Source organism: Onychostruthus taczanowskii, unplaced genomic scaffold, assembly GCF_017590055.1.
Source record: "Onychostruthus taczanowskii isolate IOZ18803 unplaced genomic scaffold, ASM1759005v1 scaffold84, whole genome shotgun sequence".
Classification (NCBI taxonomy): Eukaryota; Metazoa; Chordata; class Aves; order Passeriformes; family Passeridae; genus Onychostruthus; species Onychostruthus taczanowskii.
The window spans coordinates 3365669-3386510 of NW_024506332.1; the positions used below are offsets into that span (position 1 = coordinate 3365669).

The 20842-nt window shown below is 51.5% G+C and overlaps 1 protein-coding gene across 6 annotated transcripts in view; it reads left to right on the plus strand.

Moving 5' to 3' along the window:
- Positions 1-999: 999 nt before the first annotated feature.
- Positions 1000-20842, plus strand: part of GFPT1 (glutamine--fructose-6-phosphate transaminase 1) — a 38479-nt gene continuing 18636 nt past the window's right edge. For all 6 annotated transcript variants that reach the window (XR_005954100.1, XM_041424652.1, XM_041424650.1 and 3 more), the window contains exons 1-14: positions 1000-1062; positions 7148-7255; positions 7648-7755; positions 8129-8254; positions 8848-8906; positions 9132-9266; positions 10790-10851; positions 11527-11606; positions 15138-15243; positions 16614-16777; positions 17680-17775; positions 18036-18133; positions 19224-19344; positions 20128-20285. Coding sequence is in view for 5 of the 6 variants with exons in the window: in XM_041424652.1 (XP_041280586.1) it covers positions 1056-1062; positions 7148-7255; positions 7648-7755; positions 8129-8254; positions 8848-8906; positions 9132-9266; positions 10790-10851; positions 11527-11606; positions 15138-15243; positions 16614-16777; positions 17680-17775; positions 18036-18133; positions 19224-19344; positions 20128-20285 (1428 nt within the window). In the remaining variant the exon portion in view is untranslated. The remainder of the gene's footprint in view (positions 1063-7147; positions 7256-7647; positions 7756-8128; positions 8255-8847; positions 8907-9131; positions 9267-10789; positions 10852-11526; positions 11607-15137; positions 15244-16613; positions 16778-17679; positions 17776-18035; positions 18134-19223; positions 19345-20127; positions 20286-20842) is intronic.

Consider the following 20842-nt stretch of genomic DNA (forward strand, 5'->3'; position numbering starts at 1 on the left):
GGAGGTGGCTGCAGACAGACATCAGACAGAGCATCACTGAGCTCTCCAGCTGCACGGATGTCACGCCTTGGTCACTTACGCCTGTCCCAGTTTGCTTTGCAGATTCATCTTAATGCTTTCTTTCTCTTGCCTGTGAATGGGTGCTGTTGTAGAGTAGGGCTGGGGAAGGATGGAACCAGGGAGCCTGACTGGCCGCTGGTTCCCTGCCCTAGCCCGGAGCAGCCTTGGTTCATCACCCGCTGATCCCGTGGACGCTGAGTGCTGCGGGAGCGCCTGGGGCTGATCCCGGGGGTGCTGCTCCTGCCCGGCCTCAGGGGGATTTACCGGGGGGAACACCTCCCCTCCGCTGCCCGGGGCTGGGAAATACCGGGAAGGGTCTGGGAAAAGGGGATACCCTGTTCTGGGGTTGGGAATTACCGGGAAGGGACTGAGAACGGGAATACCCCGGTCTGGCGTTGGGAATTACCGGGAAGGGTCTGGGAAAAGGGGATACCCTGTTCTGGGGTTGGGAATTACCGGGAAGGGACTGAGAACGGAAATACCCTGTTCTGGCGTTGGGAATTACCAAGAAGGGACTGGGGAAAGCGACACCCCTGTATGGGGTTGGGAATTACCGAGAAGGGACTGGGGAAAGCGACACCCCTGTATGGGGTTGGGAATTCCGGAGAAGGGTTTAGGAACGAGCATCCCCCGGTCTGGGGTTGGGAATTACCGGGAAGGGATTGGGAACAGGCATTCCCCAGTCTGGGGCTGGGAATTACCAGGAAAAGTCTGGGAACGGGCATTCCCCGGTCTGGGGTTGGGAATTACCGAGAACCGTCTCCCCCCGGCCCGGGTCAGGGGGCTGGGAACCACCGGCTCGCTGAGGGAGCGGGCCCATCCCCGTGTGCCGGGGGTGTTTCCGCCGCCCGTCCCCCGCTTTGTCCGCCCGGCCCCCGCGGCGGACGCGGCCCCGGCAGCGGCTGCCACGTCCCGGGGCGGGCGGCNNNNTTTGCCTGGCGCGAGGGGCGCGGCCCCGGCGGCACAGACAGCGCGGCTGCGGACCGGGACGCACCATGTGCGGTGAGCACCGGGCCGGGGGCACGGCGGGGCCCGAGCCGGCGGGAGGAGCCGCCCGGGCGGGCGCTGTGAGGCCGCGGCCGGGCGGGGACTGAGGGCACGGCCGCTGTGGCGAGAGGCGGCCCGGCCCCGTTATCCCGAGTGCGGGCGGCGCGGGGAGGCGGCTCGCACCGTGCCGGTGGCTTAAAGGGCGAATCGCCGGCGGAGCGTGGGGATGTGAGGCGGCGGATAAAGGGCCGGTGCCCCGTGCCGTGCCCGGGCCGCTGGGGTTGCCTCGGGGCCGGGGGAGTCCCGGCGGGCAGGGCCGGAGGGAAGGGGCGCTCCGGTGGCGCTGCCGGCCGCGCTCTGCTGCTGCCGGAGGCACCGCTCCCGCTCGGGTGCCGGTGGTGGTTTTTAGGCGTTGCTAGTCCCGGTAATTTCCGCTGGTCAGGTCGGGCCGGGCTGGCTCGGTGTGGGACAGGGCGGCCGTGGGTCCGGCCTGGCCCGGCTGTGCCCGGACCGTGCCCCGAGCTCGGGCCGGTCCTGGTTCTGGTTCTCCTCTCCTTCCACTCCGCTTCCCATGGCAATGCGGCCACCCTGCCCCATCCTTCACACACAGGAATGTCATTTATTTATCCTTTTCCTATTCCGTTGTCTCCCTGTTTTTCCATGGAAATTTATGCAACAGCAATCTCTTGGATTTTCCTATTTTCTTTCCAGATTACCTTCTCTTTTTTCCCCCCACGCTGTATTTTTACGTGCAAAATCACGCTCTCAGAGAGGCTGTGTGTTTTACACTTAATGTGCAAGTTGCCATTTCTCTCATTGTTTTTGTGGGATGGAACCAGCGTTGCCTTCAAGCTGTCAAGCTGTGGAGAGTCAGTCAGAGGCTCGTACCTCAGCTCACATTTAACACCGTGTTAATTCGTGTTGAAAGTATAAAGCGGAGCAAAGCTAAGAATAGAGGAAAGGATAATTATTATTATAAATAGCTTGCTGCAAGAATAGAGGTGGTTTTGGTGCCTCTTGCTTGCCGTATTTGAGGTCCAGCCTTTGAAATGTGCAATATTAACATTCTGCTCTTTGTCTTTCCTGCCCTGAAAACACCGGGCAGTTCCTCAGCTGTGCTCGGGATTTAACGTGTTCCCCCCCCCTTTTTTGATACAAGTGAAGTTCTTCTTGGATATTGAAACATTTTATGGAGAGAGCACGAAAAGCATTGGGGATTATTGTCTCTGTTGCTGAGGGTTGCTCTGGGATATATCCTGGAGTGAGAGAGCTGCTGGTTTGTCTGGAGCAGGGTCTGATTCCCCAGGGCCTCAAACACAACATTTCTGTCATGGGATTGTGGCTAGGGATGGACAAACCTGGCTTTGTCCTGCCACCCACCTCGGAGTTTTATCCAATTCCCACAGAAAGGTTAAGATGAGTTTTAAAAGAAATAAATGTGACAGTGGTGCTGTTGTTACCTGAATTCTCAGATACCTCAGTCTGAAGGGATTCCAGCTTCCAGACTGGAATTACAAAGGCAGTGTTTTCAGCCTGGTTTCAGGTTTGTCACCTTACAAAATCTGATGGGCTGGTGCTGCTGGACAGGTGAAGGAAAGGAGCCTCCCAGTGCCTTGATGCCTGCTGTGAGCACTGTTTGGATGTGCTGGGGGTTTGTTTCTGACAGTGTCAGTGAAAAACAGGGTTTGGCCTTGGTTGTGTGTTAGACACCTGCAGTTTGAACACCTGGCCAGGTGTGAGCTGGGCGTGCTTTGGTCCCAGTGGTTCAATGGCATCTGTAAGATCATTCAGGAAACTGGTTTTTCCAGGGCTCCAGAGACCATTCTGTAAATCAGTAAACCTGTCACCTGCCATGGCTGGATTTAATGAGCAAAAGGGATTGTGGAGTTCAGGTCTGGGGCGGCAGAGTTCGGGTTTGGGGTGGCAGAGTTCAGGTTTGGGGTGGCAGAATTTGGGTCTGGGGTGGCAGAGCTCAGGTTTGGGATGGCAGAATTTGGGTCTGGAGCAGCAGAGTTCAGGTTTTGGGTGGCAGAGTTCAGGTTTTGGGTGGCAGAGTTCAGGTTTGGGGTGGCAGAATTTGGGTCTGGGGCGGCAGAGTTCAGGTTTGGGATGGCAGAGTTCAGGTCTGGGGTGGCAGAGTTCAGGTTTGGGGTGGCAGAATTTGGGTCTGAGGCGGCAGAGTTCAGGTTTGGGATGGAAGAATTTGGGTCTGGGGTGGCAGAGTTCAGGTTTTGGGTGGCAGAGTTCAGGTCTGGGGTGGCAGAGCTCAGGTTTGGGATGGCAGAGTTCAGGTCTGGGGTGGCAGAGTTCAGGTTTGGGATGGAAGAATTTGGGTCTGGGGTGGCAGAGTTCAGGTTTTGGGTGGCAGAGTTCAGGTCTGGGGTGGCAGAGCTCAGGTTTGGGATGGCAGAGTTCAGGTCTGGGGTGGCAGAGTTCAGGTTTGGGATGGAAGAATTTGGGTCTGGGGTGGCAGAGTTCAGGTTTGGGATGGAAGAATTTGGGTCTGGGGTGGTACAATTTGGGTCTGGGGTGGCAGAATTTGGGTCTGGGGTGGCAGAGCTCAGGTTTGGGATGGCAGAATTTGGGTCTGGAGCAGCAGAGTTCAGGTTTTGGGTGGCAGAGTTCAGGTTTTGGGTGGCAGAGTTCAGGTTTGGGGTGGCAGAATTTGGGTCTGGGGCGGCAGAGTTCAGGTTTGGGATGGCAGAGTTCAGGTCTGGGGTGGCAGAGTTCAGGTTTGGGGTGGCAGAATTTGGGTCTGAGGCGGCAGAGTTCAGGTTTGGGATGGAAGAATTTGGGTCTGGGGTGGCAGAGTTCAGGTTTTGGGTGGCAGAGTTCAGGTCTGGGGTGGCAGAGCTCAGGTTTGGGATGGCAGAGTTCAGGTCTGGGGTGGCAGAGTTCAGGTTTGGGATGGAAGAATTTGGGTCTGGGGTGGCAGAGTTCAGGTTTGGGATGGAAGAATTTGGGTCTGGGGTGGTACAATTTGGGTCTGGGGTGGCAGAATTTGGGTCTGGGGTGGCAGAGTTCGGGTCTGGGATGGCAGAGTTCAGGTTTGGGATGACAGAGTTCGGGTCTTGGGTGGCAAAATTCAGGTCTGGGATGGTACAATTCAGGTCTTGCTTTACTAGTGGTTCCTGAAGATAAAAATGGGCTTAGGAAAGACTTGAGTTTCTAGTTCTGGGGTTGCATTCAGCCCTTCCCCATCTGTTACCCCTGGTGTCTGCCTTGGAGAGGAGCACGGAGCTGTGGCTCAGTGAGTCCTGCAATTGCTGCTCTGGTTGTTTACTCTGGGCAGGAGAAATCCTGACTTTTTTAGCTGGAGAGGGAGCGTGGGCAGCGAGAGAAGTGTCCAGTGGACAAATGTGGATCCCCACTGGGTGGATGTTTGTCTGGTTTTGCTTTTTTTTCCCAGCCTGGAGGTGATGAATTGAGTGTCAGCTCTCCCCAGACATAACAGTGCCAGCGAGCTTGGCCTGACTTTTGCTCCTCAGACTGGGCAGAAAAAGGGATGGTTTGGGGCACAGGGCACCTCCAGGAGCTCCTCCAGCAGGGCTGAGCAGCAGTTCTGGGATAAAGGATTCCTGGGAACTGCCAGGTGGATGTACTGATGACAATGTCTATGGAAATGAGTTAACAGTAATAGGAAAAGGAATTTGGAAGTAAACCCAGCCTGAAGGCTTTTCTGCTTTTGTAGGGAAAGGATTGCAAGAAGCAATTCCTTCATGTATCTCAGTCATTTACCTGCAAGGGGTGATGCATTTCATTTGCCTGTGAAGGTGAAATTAAGGAAGCTGAGCTCCAAAAAAGTTCATGGGGAAAATAAAGTTCTCAGAAAAAGTATTGTGACTGTCAGCTATAGAAATCAATAATGCCCGTTTGTTGGAAATGTTATTCTGTTAAAAGTGCCAACTCTTTATAGGGAATTCTTTATGTAGCTGGTGTTCAGAAGGCCTAGGATTTGTGCTTGAATGTTAAAAATCAGCTCCATGAGTGAGCTGAGTGTCAGAAGCAGCTGAATGCCTGTTCTGGTGGTTCCCCTGGTGGGATGTTTAAGGCAAACCTGCAAGAAAGGAAATGCTTTATATTCCAGATGATATTATTGTTCAAGGTATTTCACTGGAGAGAACTTATTACCGTGGATCTCAGCGTGATTCAAGAGCTGTCTGTGAGCTGACGTGCTTTGAGTTGCTCTTTCCAGTCCACACATGCAAAGTCCTGTGTGGGGCTAGCAGCTGAAATGTTTTATTGTGCTGTGAAGTGTCACTGCTGTTCTCACTCTGAGTTGTGCTGGGGTTGAGTCCTGAGTTTGTCAGTGTGCTCCAGACAGGGGAGTTGTGTTTTCTGCCAGCTGGGGATCCCTGCACACCTTGCTGCTCTCCTCTTGCAGCTGGGAATTCTCAGTTGCAGGGCTGGAGGAGGAGGAAGTTCCCAGGGCTGGGTTTTTGTGTCATGTGCATTTTGTTTCACCTCCAACAATGGCAGCTCAGGGCTGGGCAAGGCAGAGTGATTTACTGTCACTGGAGATCCTGGTTTTCTGGAGTGCTTCCTCTTGCAGGTCGGTTCTGCAGTGTCACAGAGGGCAGCTGTGGAAAGCATTGCCTGGAAAGGCATCTAAATGTGCACTGAAACCAAAACTCCTCTTTGGGTCTGCTGGGGACCCGAAACTCAGCTCTGGGGAACGTTCTGCTCCGAGTTCGTGCATCTTCAGCAGCTTTCATCCAGGCTGGTGGGGCACAGCTCCTTGGAATTCCACCCAAACCAGCGTTTCCATTGGGTGGTTTCAAAGAGCTGTCACTCTGAGGGAGAAATTGTCACTCCTGAGAGGGCTCCTGGCACAGCTCTGTGCACTTGGTGTCTTCTCATGTCAAAGTTGATTTGGATGTCAGCTCAGGGAGGGGGAGAGCAAGGCTTGAACAGGGCACTGTGGCTCTGGGGTGTGACAAAAGCCTTTTCTGGGCTGGGAAGGGCATTTGGGAACTGGATTTAAAATTAGAAGTGGTTACAAGGTGTGACTGCTCAGATGTGAATGATCCAGTGGTTAAGAGACAGAGAAAATGCTGTTTTCTACATGGGGATTCAAACTTTCCCCAGCTATGAGGTATTACATCATTACAGGATGTTTGGAAAAGGGAAAATGAAACACATTTGTAAATATTTCCAACAAATGAAGTTTATTTACACATAGTTCATCGTGATAAGTATCACAAATGGGTGATAAGCCTTCAAATATTGGATATTAGCCTGCAGATTAGTAAATCATGCATTTAGGAAGACTTGTGTTCTTTTACAGGAGCCTTATGGTCTCACTTTTTACTTTAATTATGCATCATTTAAGCATATTCTATTTTTATTTTATTTTTTCCCGATTTCACCAGGTGAGTTTTAAACATCCCTGTCTTACTTGCCTTCTCATTTGTAAAATAGGTTGCTCACAGATGAGTTCTTAGGATTTCATTTTCCCAGTGGCATCTCCATTATCAATCTTGCTATTTTCCTCTCAGGATCTAAAAGCTGAAGTGAATCAAAAGTGGATCTCCCAGGGTCTGGTTTTTGGAAGAGCATGTCCATATTTCACAGCATTAACACTGCATTTGTGTTTCTTCTGGTCTCCTTAGTTTTCCTAGTGTGTTTTCTGAGAAGCACTGAATTCCTTGGGTTGTTTTTTTGGGAGGATTGGGGGTTTTTCATGGCGTTCTTAGCCTTGAATTCAGGTTTTTTTTTTCCACAGGCCTCATGAATAATGTTAATATAATTGTGCTGTAATTAATAGCTGTTTTCAGTGCCAAGCTGGCTCCTTCCTGGATGGGTGTTCAGTGTTTGTTTGCAGTACAGGCAGGGATAAACACTCTGCTTTTCCCTCTGCTCCCAGCTGGGCCACCCCTCCCTGTGGGGAGCCACTGTCACTTTGTGCCCATTTTGTTGTGCACTGCCAGCATTTGGGATCTGGGACGAGGAGCCAGGGTTTGGGCTCTTGGTTGGGGTTTTTTTAGTTCAGGTGTGACTGAGCTTGCTGAAATCTGCGGAGAAAACAACGTCTGAAGTCAGTGTCTGTTTTTGGTTCAGATCTAGCCAAGGTGGCACTGATTCTCCTCTCCCCACGCAGGCATCTTTGCTTACCTGAACTACCATGTGCCCAGGACGAGGAGGGAGATCCTGGAGACCCTCATCAAGGGGCTGCAGCGCCTGGAGTACCGGGGCTACGACTCTGCAGGTACCTCTGAGCTCTGCGGGGGCTCTGCCCTTTCTGGGGGGCTTTGTTGTCAATGGTTTCTGCCACCTTCTGCTGCTGAAGAGAGCTGGAGCACAAACTGATGTGCCTGTGGTCAGAGGTTTGGATTAACTTCAATGTACAGGTTTCTATAAGCATTATTGATGGTTTTTTTTTGTTTGTTTTTTTTTTTCCCCAAAGGCTTAAAAAATACTGACAAGATGACAAAGGGAAAGCTTAGTTCTAATCTAAAGGGTTTCTTGCCTTTATGTGGCAGGGCAGCTCTTGGAGAAAGGGCTCAGGAAGAATCAAAAAGGGCAGAATTTGTTGATATAAAACACTGCAATAACTTCTGCACTTGACCCTCTTTCTCCATGTTCCACGGGGGGGTTCAGGTGTGGGACTGGATGGAGGAAATGACAAAGACTGGGAAGCCAATGCTTGCAAAATCCACATTATCAAGCAGACGGGGAAAGTGAAGGCTCTGGATGAAGAGGTTCACAGTAAGTATCTCCCTTTCCTCATTTTTGTTTTGAATATCCCCTGTTTTACCCACAAACCTGAATTTCCAGAGGTGTAAAGCTCAGGGATGAGCTGTGAAGAGCCTGCTGATCCAGGCTTGGGTTCTTCCTTAAAGGGCTGCTTTTTGTTTTGACAGAGTGAGGAGTGCAGGGATGTTTTCTGTGTGTTTGCTCTCAACCCCCTTGAGGTTTTGGTTGGCCTTTGTTGATCCTAAAGGTCTTTTCCAGCCTTGATTCCGTGAAATCCCTGTGGGATTTTGCCAGCATTGCTGTCCCGTATCCCCGAGGCCTGGTGAGACTCCCAGGCTGACCTGGGGTGTGGACAACCCCTCAGGGCTGAAACTTTCTGCTGCAGAGCAACAGGACATGGACCTGGACATCGAGTTCGACGTGCACCTGGGCATCGCCCACACGCGCTGGGCCACGCACGGCGAGCCCAAACCTGTGAACAGCCACCCGCAGCGCTCCGACAAGAACAACGGTCAGTGCCTTCCCTGGGCTCCCCTGCAGCCCCTCCTGGGGCCTGGGATCCTCTGCAGCCTCTCCTAGGGTCCTGGTAGGATCCCCTGCAGCCCCTCCTGGGGTCCTGGGATCCTCTGCAGCCTCTCCTAGGGTCCTGCGATCCTCTGCAGCTCCTCCTGGGATCTGGGACCCTCTGCAGCCCCTCCTAGGGCATGGGATCCTCTGCAGTCCCTCCTGGGACCCTGGGATCCTGTGCAGCTCCTGCTGTGGTCCTCTGCAGCCCCTCCTGAGCCCTGAGATCCCCTGCAGCCCCTCCTGGGATCCTCTGCAGCCCCTCCTGGGATCCTCTGCAGCCCCTCCTGGGGTTCTGGGATCCTTTGCAGCCCCTCCTGGGATCCTCTGCAGCCCCTCCTGGGGCCTGGGATCCTCTGCAGCCCCTCCTGGGGCCTGGGCTCCCCTGCAGCCCCTCCTGGGGCCTGGGATCCTCTGCAGCCCCTCCTGGGGTCCTGGGATCCTCGGCAGCCCCTCCTGGGATTCTCTGCAGCCCCTCCTGGAGCCCCTGGAGAGCTGCTGGCTGCCTGGGGCTGAGCAGGGCTTTTCCTCTGTCCCCAGAGTTCATCGTCATCCACAATGGCATCATCACCAACTACAAGGACCTGAAGAAATTCCTGGTGAGTGACCCCTGGGGGTGAGAAAAGAAGAAAAAAAGAAAAGGAAAGGGAAGGAAAAGGAAAGGTGAGGGAGGAACGCAGGAGCAGAGGAAGGGAAAAGCATGAGAAAAAGAGGGAAGAAAAAGCCAAAGGCAAGGTGAAGGGAAAGGAGTAGTAAAAGCAAGGAAAGGGAAGGTGGGAAGGAGGGGAGGCAGAGGGCTGGTGACCCACAGGGCTGTCCCACAGGAGAGCAAGGGCTACGACTTCGAGTCGGAGACGGACACGGAGAGCATCGTCAAGCTGGTCAAGTACATGTACGACAACCGCGACAGCGACGACATCAGCTTCTCCACGCTGGTGGAGAGGGTCATCCAGCAGCTGGTAACGCTGGGGGCACGCAGGGAGGGCAGCTGGGCATGGGCACAGGGGGCACACACCCCCAGAAATACCCCCTGCACCCCGGAGCTGGCAGGGAGCTGCAGCGTGGCCGTGCCGCTGCTGCGGGGGGCTCTGGGCACCTGCCAGGGCAGGGCTTTGTCTCTGCTGCCTCTGGCTGCTCAGCTCAGGTGTGTGTTTGGTTTTCTGGGAGGTTTGTCAGTGTTCAGCTGGGAAATGGCTCTGGAGGCTGCCAGCTCCTGGCTGGGGTGGTGGGAGTGGGGAGGGAGTCTGTGCTGCTCCCAGTCCTTCCCAAAACCCCAGCCAGGGAGAATCTGTGCTGCTCCCAGTCCTTCCCAAAACCTCTGCCTGGGAGAGTCTGTGCTGCTCCCAGTCCTTCCCAAAACCCCTGCCTGGCAAAGTCTGTGCTGCTGCTAGTCCTTCCCAAAACCCCAACCTGGCAGAGTCTGTGCTGCTGCCAGTCCTTCTCAAAACCTCTGCCTGGGAGAGTCTGTGCTGCTCCCAGTCCTTCCCAAAACCTCTGCCTGGGAGAGTCTGTGCTGCTGCTAGTCCTTCCCAAAACCTCTGCCTGGGAGAGTCTGTGCTGCTGCCAGTCCTTCTCAAAACCTCTGCCTGGGAGAGTCTGTGCTGCTGCTAGTCCTTCCCAAAACCTCTGCCTGGGAGAATCTGTGCTGCTCCCAGTCCTTCCCAAAGCCCCTGCCTGGCAGAGTCTGTGCTGCTCCCAGCCCTTCCCAAAACCCCTGCCTGGCAAAGTCTGTGCTGCTCCCAGTCTGTCCCAAAACCCCTGCCTGGGAGAGTCTGTGCTGCTCCCAGTCCTTCCCAAAACCCCTGCCTGGGAGAGTCTGTGCTGCTCCCAGTCCTTCCCAAAACCCCTGCCTGGGAGAGTCTGTGCTGCTCCCAGTCCTTCCCAAAACCCCAACCTGGCAAAGTCTGTGCTGCTGCCAGTCTTTCCCAAAGCTGCTCCCAGTCCTTCCCAGAGCTCCATCATTCCAGGGATTGCTGCTGACCCCTGCTGGGAGCTGCTCTGCCTCCAGTGCCTGCTTGTGTGCAGGAGCAGGACCCACCACAGCTCCCCTCTCACCCACAGCACTCAGCTGGGTTTTCTCTGGGTTACCTGCCAGGAACTCGTGTTGCTGGTGGGTTGTGACACCTCAGCTGAGCAAACACCCTCAAGTTTGGTGCTGCTTTTGGCAGATCTTTGCCTCTGCAGGTCCCCTCACTGCACCCTGAGCTAAGGCAGGAGCCACTTGGGTAACCAGGGGAGTCTGGGTGTCTCTGGGGTTCAGGAGGCTCGTTCAGTGGCTGAGGATGTGCTGCCAGGCTCAGGGCAGGGACATCCTTCCAGGATGGTGGGGCTGGAGCTACAGGCAGTTCTGGAAACATCTGTGAAACCTCTTTGGTGTCTCTTCTGCATCCACAAAAGCACAGGAGCAGTTTCTGTGCTGGGAACACTGAGACAGTGCCCGGGCCTCAGCTGAGGGGATAAACATTTGTTTGTCTTGTTGCAGGAAGGTGCTTTTGCCCTTGTGTTCAAGAGTGTTCATTACCCTGGGCAGGCAGTTGGTACCAGGTGAGTGTTGCCATGGGAAGGAACATTCTTGCACCCTATCTGACACTTGTTTTTGTACCCCCAAGTTAGAAGACAGAGTGGAGATCATTCTCATCACACTGTATGTGCTGGGGAGAGGGTGGTTGTTTTTTTAAATTTCCTTTATCTTGTTTTCCATCTGTCATAACAGAAAGTTCCCAGAATTATTTTGGAAATTTCTTACTGACCAGCTGTACCACACCTGGTCTGGAACAGCTTTGTTTTGGTATCCTCTGGGTATGACCTGAAAGGAGAGGATTTTCCCTTTTCCTTTGTGCTTGCCCTTGTGGCAGCACTTGGATGAGTCCTCCACGTGGCCTGGAATTTGGGCCAACCTTGTGTTCAGGTTTTCTGTCCCACTTTTCAACACCAGCATCAGCTGGGCTTGAGCTCCAGTGGCAAAAGCAGTGTGTGGGTGTGTGCAGTGAGGGGCAGTCCCTGGTTCAGGGGTGCAGTGACTCTGGGGAAGTTTCTCCAACCCTGATGCAGGTTCCTCACCTTCTTGTGTTCCTTCTTGTGTTCTTCATCCCATGATTGTTTCACTGTCTGTAGCAGCTGCTCTGGGGGGGCTCTGGCTGTGCCCTGCTGCAGCTGAGGGGGGCAAAAGGCCGGGGTGGGGGTGTCCCCAGGGGCTGAGCTGTCCCTGTGTCCCTGCAGGCGAGGCAGCCCCCTGCTCATCGGCGTGCGCAGCGAGCACAAGCTGTCCACGGACCACATCCCCATCCTGTACCGCACAGGTGAGAGTGACAGCCCCAGCCCTGACCCCAAACCCAACCCTAAACCCCAACCCCATCCTGTACTGCACAGGTGAGAGTGACAGCCCCAACCCTGACCCCAAACCTCCCCCAAACCCCCAACCCTAACCCAAATCCACAGCCCACATCCCATCCTGTACCGCACAGGGGAGAGTGACAGCCCCAGCCCTGACCCCAAACCCAACCCTAAACCCCAACCCCATCCTGTACTGCACAGGTGAGAGTGACAGCCCCAACCCTGACCCCAAACCTCACCCAAAACCCCAACCCTAACCCAAATCCACAGACCACATCCCATCCTGTACCGCACAGGTGAGAGGGGACAGCCCTAACCCTGACCCTAAACCCCAACCCTAACCCCAGCCCTAACCCTGGGCCTCCAGGGCACGCACAGCTGTGTGCTCTGAAGTGCAGCTTTCAGCTGGTAATCAGAAATGAAACCATTGTTAGAGATGTTTTTTTTTTTTAAAACAAGTTGTTAACCACGCTTTCTACCCACCTCATACCTCGGGCTGGCCTCTGGGGTTGTAACCACAGCTTTAATGTGCAGTTACTGTGAGGAAAATACATCTTAGTATAGAAAAATAAAGTCATGGAATGGTTTGGGTTGGGAGGGACCTTAAAGCCCATTTTGTTCCAACCCCTCTGGCAGGGACACCTTCCACTGTGCCAGGGAGCTCCAAGCCCTGTCCAGCCTGGCCTGGGACACTCCAGGGCTGTTGGAGCAGCTCAGTATAGGAAATTAAACAGTGCAGCTCAGCAGAAGTCTGTTCTGCCTGTGGCACCTTGGCATTTGTGAGCCTGGTGCTTTTCAGGAGCAAAGAGGAGAGAGCTTTGCAGGCTGTCCCTTGGCAGTGGCACAGCCCTGGTTTGTCCCTTGGCAGTGCCACAGCCCTTGCCTGTCCCTTGGCAGTGCCACAGCCCTGGTTTGTCCCTTGGCAGTGCCGCACCTTGGCATTTGTGAGCCTGGTGCTTGTTTGTCCCTTGGCAGTGACACAGCCGTGGTTTGTCCCTTGGCAGTGGCACAGCCCTGGTTTGTCCCTTGGCAGTGTCACAGTCCTTGGCAGTGCCACAGCCCTTGCCCCTGCCACCCCACCTCATTTGTGGGAGCTGTCACCCTTCATGGGACAATGCCTGGTCATGTTGTCTGTCCATCCTGCTCTCACAGCACCACAGACACCCTTGAGAATGAAAAGTACTGAGAATTTCTCTGTAATTCACTGTGGTCAGAGGGGTCTGAGCCTGCTCAGTGCCTGGGAGCTGGACTTGTGTTCTGAGCAGAGCAGGGGTCCCAGGAACTGCTCTCCTGTCCTGCTGCAAGAGCCAGTCCCAGCAGCTTTGCATTTTCATTGCATGATTAGCAGTAACGTGAATGTATTTATGTAACACTGTGTTTTTTTACTGAATATCTCAAATTTGGTTTGTTTGTTTTTTTTTTTTTTTTTCCAATTGCACTTCCAGCCGTACAATCTATGGATCATTCTTTTGATGGAATATCCATAAAAATGGAGGAAGGTGCCCACCAGAGAAAAGCTAACACTTGAAATTTCAGACAAATCCTCCACTCCTTAGAAAAGGAATCATGAATGGGACCAAGATGCATTGTCTCTTTAATATGTGGCTATTGCTTTCTGTGTAGTGTAATGAAACATGTGGGAAAATCAAAATGCCTTCTTGATCAGAAACACCATGAGCAGCACACAGGAAAATCCACCCATCCCACTTCAAATATTGGGACATAATGCTCAGCATATGTGCAAAAACTGATGACAGTGCAGCTTGTACTGAGTGTTCCTGCAGCTCTGGCTGCAGAAGGAAACAGTGAATTACCTTAAAAATAACCCCCACTAAAGCAGGAGGCTGCTGCTAATCCTAATGCAAGCATTGCCCAAAATTCCTTCTGGAGTTTGGGTTGTCAGAGCCCTGTCCTCCCCCTGGCCATGGTGAGAGGCTGAGCTGCAGCCTCTGGTGGCTGCACTAAGCTTGGCCTGAGCTGGGCCTTCCTTCCCTGTTAATTTATCAGGGGGAACCATCTGTTCCTGTCCTGAAGTGCTTTAAAGGCCAGCCCATCACATGGTGGGATGGAGCAGCTCACATCTGAGGCAGCAGAGCCCTTTTCTGTGAGGGGGAGGATGTGCTTGCATCTGCAGAAGCTGTCGTGCAGGGAAGCAATGCCACATAATGAAGCCAATGCAGGGAAATGCTCTATTTTGAGAACCCAAATTTGCATGTTCTGATCAGGTCTGGGTGCTTCTGTGGGGGAGTGGCCACTGGCAGCTCTGCTCTGTCCCTTCTCAACACCAAATCACTCTGTCCTGTCTCAGCTCAACAACAAAGGCATTGTTTTCCTCATTTACTGACTTGATAACTGAACTGGAAGGCTCTGAATCACTGCCTGAGTGGGCCTTTCTCACTGAGTATCAACATGAAAGCAGTATTTTTCCTTCACATTTTCATCTGCAGAAGTGGAAGCCGGAGCACCACGAGCTCTGCTTGCATCACTGAATCAGATCAGTGTCTAGAAGGTGAAACAACATCAGGATTGTGCAATAAATATAGCATGGAGTAACTTCAGTGTTCCTGTTCTTCAGCAATAGCCCCATTTTGGGAGATAAGCTGATTAATCCACCCCCTCCCTCCCCATACCCTGCACAATGACTGGCAAATAATTTTGCTGGAGGCTGGTGCCGAGCAGTAGGTGTTGGGTGCCTCATCTGCATCCCTGATGAGCTTCACCGCTGAGCAGCAGTTTGGAGGAGGAGGAGGAGATAGTTGGGAATTTCCAGAGTACTCCAGAAAAGATCCCTGGTGAAAGGCTGAACTTTGAGGACGGATTTTTCCAAAGCTGGCTCTCAGTCCTGTGTCCCCCAGCACCCCTGGGTACCTCCCTGGCAAGAGCACAGGGGTGTTTTCCTGGTCAGGGTGAGGTGGCTGCTAGTGCAGGAGCAAGGCCGAGCTCTTCATCCTGGATTTCCTGAGCTGTGTCTGCCAGTGAGCTCAGGCAGACAGAAATTGGTTTGGGTTTCACCTGTGCTGCTCAGGGGAGCTGGGGGGGCACACAGGTGGCAGCTCTGAAAGAATTCCCCCAGTGCTGAGGGTAACAGACAAAGAAAGAGCAGTGCTGCTCCATCTCTGGGGGCTCAGCAGAGAGGAACAGAGGAGAAACTTAAAATGATCTAAAACAAAACAGGGCAGGTTTAATGGGGAAATGTGGCTGCTCATAAAGCACCTTGAATTCTCTGCCAGTGGAGCCATACAAAACTTTAGTTTGGATTTTTCTCTTCCTCTAAACTTCAGACTGCACTAGTAATACACTTGCAGACTTCTTAAAAAGCAGCAAAACTCTTGCAAGCCAGCTGAGGATGGGCACAGGTGCTGCTGTTCCTTTTGCTGTGCTCACCTGCAGGCATGAAAATAGTGCTTCATGTTGGTACCGTGCTTTGGGGGCTCTGCTGGGTGTCACCTGTGCCCAGGGCTGTCACCTGGGCAGCCCCTGAGCCTCCTGTCTCCTAGGGAAGGACAAGAAGGGGAGCTGCAACCTGTCCCGGGTGGACAGCACCACCTGCCTCTTCCCTGTGGAGGAGAAAGCTGTGGAATATTACTTTGCTTCTGATGCCAGGTAGGGTTTTCCAGCATCTCTGGTGTGTGTAGAAATATCCTGTTTAATGGCCTCTGGAAGGCTGGGGTTTCTTTGTGAATTACTTTACAAATTACTTCACAAATGCTAACCAGAACAGAGTTGCTGTTAAAGTAATGAGCACTGGCCTTGGAATAGAGTGTTACCATTCTTCAGGCTCATCTGTTGGTAAGATTTCCCAGGGAAAGGAAACCTGAGAGAGTCCTGACCTAAATTAGCAGGCCAGGTGCTAATTATGAGGAGAATTGTGTTGATTCTCCAGGGATCTCTGCACACATGCAATTCCTTCATGATCAGAGTTAATCCCAGAGGAGTGAGGAGAGACCAGCTTGGCAGCAGCCTTAGCAGAGTTTTTGGGATTCTCTGGTTCAAGAGAAATGAGAAATGCTTGCTCCAGGAATGTAAAAACACTGCTGTGCTTGGTTTCTGCAGCTCCTTCCATCAGAGGATTGTGGAGGCTCTCAGCACACCCTGATGTGCTCTGGTTTTAGAGCTTTTCAGTGACACTCCAGGTGTGCTGCTGAGCAGATCTCAGGTGCCTTACCAGGGCACAAAACTGCCCTGGTTTTACAGATGGGCAGAGAAAATTACTAATGAAAATTAATAATGAGCCAGCTAATATATAATATATTACATATCCTAGTAGTATAGTATAATATAGCACATATATACTATATAATATAGTATAATATATATCTTAATAGTATAATATAATAGAGTATATATTACATACTATATAATACAGTATAATATATATCTTAATAGTATAGTATAATATATGTACTATATAATACAGTATATTGGATATCTTAATAATATAGTATAACATAGTTATATACTATATAATATACTATATATAATATATATTACACTATATAATATAGTGTAATATATATTTTGATAGTATAGTATAATATACTATATATTATATACTATATAATACAGTATGATATATTATATATCTTAATAGTATAGTATAATAGAGTACACATTATATACTATATAATACAGTATATTATATTAAATATCTTAATAGTATAGTATAACATAGTATATATTATATACTATATAATATAGTATATTATATACCTTAATAGTATAGTATAATAGAGTACATATTATATACTATATACTATATATTATAATGTACATCTTAATAGTATGGTATAATATAGCTCAATAAAGCGATGGATCAGCCTTCTGCAATCATGGAGCCAATGCTAATTATTCCCTTTGTGGCACCGTTGCCAGGACAGAGATGCACTTTGCAGGGTTTAACTGAGCACCCACCTCTGGGGGTGCAGGGGGGCTGCGGTGCCCGAGCAGGCTGTGATGTCCCCGTGTCCCCACAGCGCTGTCATCGAGCACACCAACCGCGTCATCTTCCTGGAGGACGACGACGTGGCGGCCGTGGTGGACGGCCGTCTGTCCATCCACCGCGTCAAGCGCACGGCCGGCGACCACCCGGGCCGGGCCGTGCAGACCCTGCAGATGGAGCTGCAGCAGATCATGAAGGGTGAGAGCCCTGCCTGCCTGCCTCATGGGGCTGCAGGCACCCCGTGCCACCCCTGCCCCAGGTGGGGACAGCAGCCTGGAGCATCTCCAGAGGTGCCACAGCCTGGTCTGGTGCTGGGTCGTCCTCATGGGGAAAAAAGTCCTTACATGTCATGGGACTTCCCTCTAGTCTGGAGTTGTGGGGCTGAGGATTCTGCCTCCTGCTTGGGGGCAAAATGCTCAGCTTGGGGCTGCAGTCACCCTGTGCCACCCCTGCCCTGAGTGGGGACAGCAGCCTGGAGCATCTCCAGAGGTGCCACAGCCTGGTCTGGTGCTGGGTCGTCCTCATGGGGAAAAAAGTCCTTACATGTCATGGGACTTCTTCTCTTGTTAATGATACCTTACTGAGGAGAGTTGTGGGGTTGAGGATTTTGCCTCCTTGGGGGCAAAATGCTCAGCTTGGGACTGGAGTCACCCTGTGCCATCCCTGCCCCAAGTGGGGACAGGCTCTGCTTTGGTCTGGACAGAGGTGCCACAGCCTGGTCTGGTGCTGGGTCGTCCTCATGGGGAAAAAAGTCCTTACATGTCATGGGACTTCCCCTCTTATTGTTGATGCCTTACTGAGGAGAGTTGTGGGGCTGAGGATTTTGCCTGCTTCTTGAAACCATCTGGTTTTTAACCAAGACTGATCCCTCACAAAGTTGCCAGTCTGGATCTGCCCTTCACTGACACCTTCCAGAAACTCGAATCAAACTCTCATCATGAGCTGGTGTTTTGACAGAAAATCAGAAAATTTAATAATCTTTGGCTGGTCCAAGCTTTTCTCTACATACACAGGAAAAATGGCAATTAGCAGGAGGTAATTTAAAATTTAAGTTATCAGGAGATAAAGTGTTCTAATTTGTTTTCTCTCTTTCTTCATAGGTAACTTCAGCTCATTCATGCAGAAGGAAATATTTGAACAGCCAGAATCTGTTGTTAATACCATGAGAGGAAGGGTCAACTTTGATGATTACACTGGTAATTGAGCTTGATCCCCACTCAGTGTCCAGCAGTTGCTCAGGGTGGCTGCAGGAGAGGGAGGGGGTGGAAACCTTGCTGGGGTCAGATGAAATGTGTGTCACAGTGCCTCCAGAGTTCCCTGTGCTGCTGGCAAGGTCCCACTTGTGATGGTTTTCTGCACAGTGGGTGATGGAGATGGTGACAGGCTGTTAGCACCGGTGACCTTGGGAGCTCCTCGTCCCTGGCCACCCTGATTTGTCTCTCTGCTCTGCCCACAGTGAACCTGGGTGGGCTGAAGGATCACATCAAGGAGATCCAGAGGTGCCGGCGTTTGATCCTCATCGCCTGTGGCACGAGCTACCACGCAGGAGTGGCAGTGAGTGCTGGGCCCAGAGCCAGAATCAGGGGTGGGGTGGGCTGCAGGGACCTCAGAGCCCACCCAGTGCCACCCCTGCCATGGCAGGGACACCTCCCACTGTCCCAGGCTGCTCCCAGCCCTGTCCAGCCTGGCCTTGGGCACTGCTAGGGATCCAGGGGCAGCCACAGCTGCTCTGGGCACCTGTGCCAGGGCCTGCCCACCCTCTCAGAGAAGAATTTCTTTCTAGTCATCTCATCTAAGTCTACCCTTTCTCAGTTTAAAGCCATTCCCCTCTGTCCTGCCACTCCAGCCCTTGTCCCATGTCCCTCTCCAGCTCTCTTGGAGCCCCTTCAGGCCCTGCAGGAGGCTCTGAGCTCTCCCTGGTGTGTGCCAAGCAGATTAAGGATTGATTTCAGGTTAGGGATTGGTTCTTAACCTTAATCAGGTTAGGAGTAAGCAAGTGCACACAGGTGAGTGAAGGAGGACCCTTGTGAAAGCTGCAAACACCAGGCTGAGTTCACAGCAGCAGCAGGAGGAGATAAAAGCTGATGAAGCTGAACTTAGGGAAGTGGTTCCTGTGACTTCCATGGCTTTGGAAGGCTTTGGAAAACAAAAAGGCAGCTGCAGGAGCAGAATGCAAAGGCTGCAGCAAGGCAGGGGCTGCTGGCAGCCAGGTGGGGTCCAGCTGGGCCTGGATGTAGGTGGGCATTTGGGTTCTTCAGGCTGGGACACACACAGGACACCCAGCATTACATCATTTATGGAGGGTTATATAACAAGTAGGACTTACTTAGAGAAATCTCCATGTGAGGGAGCAGTTGGCCCCACAGGCCAATGTGTTTTCCCCCCATCCCTCCCAGCCCAGGTGAATTTTTATTAACCAGGAAAATAAAGTTGGTGGTGGTGCCAAGGCAAGGTTGGCTTCTCACAGGGGTTGGTGGTGACTTGAGTGTGGGCAATATGAGTAATTAAAGTGTAATGCAGCACTAATTGTCATATAGGGTTTTAACAGTAACATTTTCCAGCGTGTGTGGCAGCTAGAAAGCTTTTTTTTTGCTTTTATAAACATGATGTAATAATCCCTGCCTTCCTTCCCCTCCTGCGCCAGACCCGCCAGGTGCTGGAGGAGCTGACGGAGTTACCTGTCATGGTGGAGCTGGCCAGTGACTTCCTGGACAGGAACACCCCCGTGTTCAGGGACGATGTGTGCTTCTTCCTCAGCCAGTCAGGTACTCCTGGGCTGCCCTCCCTGCCCAGAGCCCAGGGGGAGGCAGCAGGGCCCGGTTTGGAGCCTCTGTGGGGTGGGCTTGGTGCCTTGGCAAGGCTGACCTGGAGCAGAGTTACAGAATAAAGTCGGGATTTGTTAAAATCTCAATGGATCCACCTTGGGCAGCACAGCAGCCAGGAAACAAATCAAGTTGATTTTTGTTGAAGGGACAACCCCAGAGCCGCCTTTTGTTAACCAAAAGCTGCAGGTGGGTTCTGTGGTGGCACTGCCCTGTGCTCAGGGCTCAGGCTGGCACTGCTGCCCCTCCTTTGTGCAGGGAGCACCAACCCTGGGCAGTTTGGGCATTTCCCACGAGCAGCGGCGCTGAGCACCCGTCCCTGTGTCCCCCCTGTCTGTGTGTCCCCCCCGTGTCCCCCCGTGCCCCAGGGGAGACTGCAGACACCCTGATGTGCCTCCGGTACTGCAAGGAGAGGGGAGCCCTGCCCTCACCTTGGGCAGCACAGCAGCCTGGCCCAGGTGAGTTTTTATTAACCAGGAAACAAATCAAGTTGATTTTTGCTGAAGGGACAACCCCAGAGCCGCCTTTTGTTAACCAAAAGCTGCAGGTGGGTTCTGTGGTGGCACTGCCCTGTGCTCAGGGCTCAGGCTGGCACTGCTGCCCCTCCTTTGTGCAGGGAGCACCAACCCTGGGCAGTTTGGGCATTTCCCACGAGCAGCGGCGCTGAGCACCCGTCCCTGTGTCCCCCCTGTCTGTGTGTCCCCCCCGTGTCCCCCCGTGCCCCAGGGGAGACTGCAGACACCCTGATGTGCCTCCGGTACTGCAAGGAGAGGGGAGCCCTGACCGTGGGCATCACCAACACCGTGGGCAGCTCCATCTCCCGCGAGACCGACTGCGGCGTGCACATCAACGCGGGCCCCGAGATCGGCGTGGCCAGCACCAAGGTGAGCCCCAGGGGCAGCTGCTGCCTCCTGGCCTGCATTTCATTTGTATTTGTTATTTTATTGACTTTTATTTTTGAATTTTAATAGGTTTTAAATTGAATTTTAATTTGTTAAAATGTGATATTTATTTATTTTTAATTTTATTTAGTTTTTTTAATTTTGAATTTTAATAGATTTTTAATTGAATTTTAATTTGTTAAAATGTGATATAAAATTTTTTTGTTTTATTTTAATTAATTTATTTTATTATTTTATTTTGAAAATTTTAAATATTTGATTAAAATGTTTGTTTTATTTTATTTAAATTTATTTTATTTCATTTATTTTATTTTTATTAATTAATTTTTTTAGATAAGATAAATTGTAAAACTTGAGTTTTATTTTATATTTATTTTATGTCAATTTTGTTTATTTTTAAAACCTGATTTTAAAAAGTTATTTTTATTTTTTTAAATTCTATTTTTATTTTAATTTAATTTTATTTTTATTTAATTTTAATTTTATTTTATTATTTAAATTTATTTTATTTCATTTATTTTATTTTTATTAATTAATTT